Source organism: Tachypleus tridentatus, chromosome 2 (assembly GCF_004210375.1).
Source record: "Tachypleus tridentatus isolate NWPU-2018 chromosome 2, ASM421037v1, whole genome shotgun sequence".
Classification (NCBI taxonomy): Eukaryota; Metazoa; Arthropoda; class Merostomata; order Xiphosura; family Limulidae; genus Tachypleus; species Tachypleus tridentatus.
Genome location: NC_134826.1, coordinates 12,448,887 through 12,454,886, shown reverse-complemented (window position 1 = coordinate 12,454,886; position 6,000 = coordinate 12,448,887). Strand labels below are relative to the sequence as shown.

The 6,000-nt window shown below is 31.1% G+C and overlaps 1 protein-coding gene across 1 annotated transcript in view; it reads right to left on the bottom strand.

Annotated features, from left to right (window-relative positions):
• Positions 1-252: 252 nt before the first annotated feature.
• LOC143238299 (uncharacterized) overlaps positions 253-6,000 on the bottom strand; it is a 74,642-nt gene continuing 68,894 nt past the window's right edge. Inside the window, exon 3 of the mRNA XM_076478390.1 lies at positions 253-737. Coding sequence (XP_076334505.1) covers positions 355-737 — 383 coding nt within the window. The 3' untranslated portion in view covers positions 253-354. The remainder of the gene's footprint in view (positions 738-6,000) is intronic.

Sequence of the window (6,000 nt, the reverse complement as noted above, 5' to 3'; positions counted from 1 at the left end):
TATCTGTACTTTTATATTTCTAACATCTACGTTCTTTTGAACGTCCACCGTTTCTTTTTGAATTTCGACATATGGATGGTCTGTCTTGGTCACATTCCTTTTACGTGGAATGATTGGTTTTATTTTATAGTTTTATTAATGTGTAGTCCAACCTGCTTCTTTGCTAGAATTCTTTATGTATTCTTAATATTTTCTTTGTATAATATATCAAAAATTACATATTTTACTTTTACATGTCTGGAAAAGATCATATATTTCTGAGTTAGTTTTATTTAGAATTCTCCACTTTTTACAGCTTATATAAACTGTTCTATTTATTTTAATGTATAAATTTCTCACTCTTTTGTTCAGTTATCACTCGTTTCTCATCTTCGCGGCTCTCTCCAAGACATTTCCTTCTGTAAAGGTGCTTCTGTTCGAAATAGAAGCTCCATCTAGTGGACTGCTGTTTTCGTGGTTTGTGCTTCCACTGTGCAGACCCACATTTCCTGGTGCATGAGAAGCCCACCCTAATGCAGGTACTGTTCCATAAGGATAGAAGGATGTTTGGGAAGGTGTGGAAAGTGACGCAGAAGAGGAGTTGGAAAGATTACAGCCTCTGTAGTAGTGGGAGAAGCAACCTAAGCCTGAATACATAGGAGAAACGTTATGGGGAAGCAACGAGGAGCTCCAATAAAAAGTGGGGTTAGGCGTGACGTCAGCATCTTGAAGATCATAAGTTATCATTTCAGTCTGAGCTGCAATGAAGAGAAAACAAGATTTCTTGTGGTTTCAGTTAAATCACAATCAAAACAGTGTAACAGTTGATCCGACTATCATGATTTTATTTCCTTTATTAACTGCTTTACATTTACAAAGCCTCATGTGTAAATTTAGAGCACGTAGTCGCCTAACTGTAGTTCTTGAAACCAAGTAACAGCCTCAATAACGGAAGACTTACACAGTTGAGAGCTTAATACTTTAATTGGTGGCACCACGTAAAGCTCATTTCTGTTCTGCAATATAATTAAATAAGATGGAACTCTGATTCAGGCACGCTTTCTTCATTAGTTCACAACACTTGATCACGTATTGTGAGCTGAAACTTGAATATTTTAAACATCTTGAAACGCAGAGATTAGAAATTTCAAGCACGACGTTCAACATTTCAAAAATACTCTTTACAATAAATACACAAAACACATTTCAATTAATGGATATGATAGTGAGGTCTCAGACTAAAAATATAAAAAAATTAACTTTAAGAACCACATAAGCATAAGCTGGTTCTATTGCTACATGGTGGTGTACGAGATGAACTGATCATCACACACCACGAGAACAAATCCCAGACACCATTACACAAAATAAAAATGCCAAATTATATAAAAAATAGATAATACAAAAAAGTAACACTGTTTATATTCTACACTTAACTAACGTAGTGAATAGATAATACAGAACAGGAACACCGTATATACACCACACTTAACTAATACAAGGTAAGGTAGGAAATAGCTAATACAGAACAGAAATACCATTTATACATTACACATAACCAAAAGAGTAAATAAGGTAGAAAATAGATAATACAAAACAAGAACACCGTTTATACACTACACTTAACTAACAATCAGCTGATGTGTAAATCAGTTAAGACTAAAAAGAAATACAGTTTATAAACTACACTTAACTAACAATCAGCTGATGTGTAAATCAGTTAAGACTAAAAAGAAATATAGTTTATACACTACACTCAACTAACAATCAGCTGATGTGTAAATCAGTTAAGACTAAAAAGAAATACAGTTTATACACTACACTTAACTAACAATCAGCTGATGTGTAAATCAGTTAAGACTAAAAACAAATACAGTTTATACACTACACTTAACTAACAATCAGCTGATGTGTAAATCAGTTAAGACTAAAAAGAAATACAGTTTATACACTAACTTAACTAACAATCGGCTGATATATAAATCAGTTAAGACTAAAAAGAAATACAGTTTATACACTACACGTAGCTAACAATCAGCTAATAAAGAAAATAGTTAATAGAGAACAAGAACACCGTTTATACACTACAATTATCTTACAATTAGTTGATGTATGAATTAGTTAATACAAAACAGGAATATCATTAACACACTTAAGTAACAATCAGCTAATGTAGAAAATAGTAAATACAGAACAGGAATACCGTTGACACACTACACTTAACTAACAATCAGGTAACACAGAGAACATAATACAGAACACCACTTATACGCTACTCTTAACTAACAATCAGCTGACATAGAAAATGGTTAATACAAGAAACAAACATGGTTTATACACTCCACTTAACATACCATTAGATAATATTGAAAATAGTTGATACAGAACAGGAAGACCATTTATACACTACACTTAACTAACAATCAACTAATACAGAAAATTTATTAGTACAGAACAGGAACACCGTTAATACACTACACTTAACTACCAATCACCTGTTAGTGAAATATTTCATACTAAAAAGAAACACTGCTTATACACTAGACCTGACTAATAATTAATTGATGTATAAAATAGTTAGCACTAAAATCAGTTTATACACAACACTTAACTAACAATCAGCTAATATATCAAATATTTAATAAAGAACAGGAACACCGTTTATACACTACACTTATACAGCAATAAGTCTTTAATGCAGAAAATAGCTAACATTAAAAGAAAAAAAAAACGTTTATACACTATACTTAACTACCAGTCAGCCAATATAGAAAATAGTTAATATAGAACTGAAGCACCGTTTGTACACTACCCTTAACTAACAATCAGTTAATACAGAAAATAGTTAATAGAGAAGAGGAACACCGTTTATACACTACACTCAACTACAATCAGCTGATGTAGAAAATAGTTAACATACAACAGGAAGAACATTTATACCCTACACTTAACTAACAATCAGCTGATGCAAAAAATAGTTGACACAGAACAGGAAGAACATTTATACACTACACTTAACTACAATCAGCTGATGTAGAAAATAGTTGACACAGAACAGGAAGAACATTTATACACTACACTGAACTAACAATCAGCTGATGTAGAAAATAGTTGACACAGAACAGGACGAACATTTATACACTACACTTAACTAATAATCAGCTGATGTAGAAAGTAGTTGACAAAGAACAGAACGAACATTTATACACTACACTTAACTAACAATCAGCTGATGTAGAAAGTAGTTGACACAGAACAGGACGAACATTTATACACTACACTTAACTAACAATCAGCTGATGTAGAAAGTAGTTGACACAGAACAGGACGAACATTTATACACTACACTTAACTAACAATCAGCTGATGTAGAAAGTAGTTGACACAGAACAGGACGAACATTTATACACTACATTTATCTAACAATCAGCTGATGTAGAAAATAGCTGACACAGAACAGGAAGAACATTTATACACTTGATTTATCTAACAATCAGCTGATGTGTAAATCAGTTAAGACTAAAAAGAAATACAGTTTATACACTACACTTAACTAACAATCAGCTGATGTGTAAATCAGTTAAGACTAAAAAGAAATACAGTTTATACACTACACTTAACTAACAATCAGCTGATGTGTAAATCAGTTAAGACTAAAAAGAAATACAGTTTATACACTACATTTAACTAATAATCGGCTGATGTATAAATCAGTTAAGACTAAAAAGAAATACAGTTTATACACTACACGTAGCTAACAATCAGCTAATAAAGAAAATAGTTAATAGAGAACAAGAACACCGTTTATACACTACAATTATCTAACAATTAGTTGATGTATGAATTAGTTAATACAAAACAGGAATATCATTTACACACTTAAGTAACAATCGGCTAATGTAGAAAATAGTAAATACAGAACAGGAATACAGTTGACACACTACACTTAACTAACAATCAGGTAACACAGAGAACATAATACAGAACACCACTTATACGCTACTCTTAACTAACAATCTCCTGACATAGAAAATGGTTAATACAAGAAACAAACATGGTTTATACACTCCACTTAACATACCATTAGGTAATATTGAAAATAGTTGATACAGAACAGGAAGACCATTTATACACTACACTTAACTAACAATCAACTAATACAGAAAATTTATTAGTACAGAACAGGAACACCGTTAATACAGTACACTTAACTACCAATCACCTGTTAGTGAAATATTTCATACTAAAAAGAAACACTGCTTATATACTAGACCTGACTAATAATTAATTGATGTATAAAATAGTTAGCACTAAAAACAGTTTATACACAACACTTAACTAACAACCAGCTAATATATCAAATATTTAATAAAGAACAGGAACACCGTTTATACACTACACTTATACAGCAATAAGTCTTTAATGCAGAAAATAGCTAACATTAAAAAGAAATAAAAACGTTTATACACTATACTTAACTACCAGTCAGCCAATATAGAAAATAGTTAATATAGAACTGGAGCACCGTTTGTACACTACCCTTAACTAACAATCAGTTAATACAGAAAATATTTAATAGAGAAGAGGAACACCGTTTATACACTACACTCAACTACAATCAGCTGATGTAGAAAATAGTTAACATACAACAGGAAGAACATTTATACACTACATTTAACTAACAATCAGCTGATGTAGAAAATAGTTAACACAGAACAGGAAGAACATTTATACACTACACTCAACTAATCAGCTGATGTAGAAAGTAGTTGACACAGAACAGGACGAACATTTATACACTACACTTATCTAACAATCAGCTGATGTAGAAAATAGTTGACACAGAACAGGAAGAACATTTATACACTTGATTTATCTAACAATCAGCTGATGTGTAAATCAGTTAAGACTAAAAAGAAATACAGTTTATACACTACATTTAACTAATAATCGGCTGATGTATAAATCAGTTAAGACTAAAAAGAAATACAGTTTATACACTACACGTAGCTAACAATCAGCTAATAAAGAAAATAGTTAATAGAGAACAAGAACACCGTTTATACACTACAATTATCTAACAATTAGTTGATGTATGAATTAGTTAATACAAAACAGGAATATCATTTACACACTTAAGTAACAATCGGCTAATGTAGAAAATAGTAAATACAGAACAGGAATACAGTTGACACACTACACTTAACTAACAATCAGGTAACACAGAGAACATAATACAGAACACCACTTATACGCTACTCTTAACTAACAATCTCCTGACATAGAAACTGGTTAATACAAGAAACAAACATGGTTTATACACTCCACTTAACATACCATTAGGTAATATTGAAAATAGTTGATACAGAACAGGAAGACCATTTATACACTACACTTAACTAACAATCAACTAATACAGAAAATTTATTAGTACAGAACAGGAACACCGTTAATACAGTACACTTAACTACCAATCACCTGTTAGTGAAATATTTCATACTAAAAAGAAACACTGCTTATATACTAGACCTGACTAATAATTAATTGATGTATAAAATAGTTAGCACTAAAAACAGTTTATACACAACATTTAACTAACAACCAGCTAATATATCAAATATTTAATAAAGAACAGGAACACCGTTTATACACTACACTTATACAGCAATAAGTCTTTAATGTAGAAAATAGCTAACATTAAAAAGAAATAAAAACGTTTATACACTATACTTAACTACCAGTCAGCCAATATAGAAAATAGTTAATATAGAACTGGAGCACCGTTTGTACACTACCCTTAACTAACAATCAGTTAATACAGAAAATATTTAATAGAGAAGAGGAACACCGTTTATACACTACACTCAACTACAATCAGCTGATGTAGAAAATAGTTAACATACAACAGGAAGAACATTTATACACTACATTTAACTAACAATCAGCTGATGTAGAAAATAGTTGACACAGAACAGGAAGAACATTTATACACTACATTTTTACACTCTAACAATCAGCTGA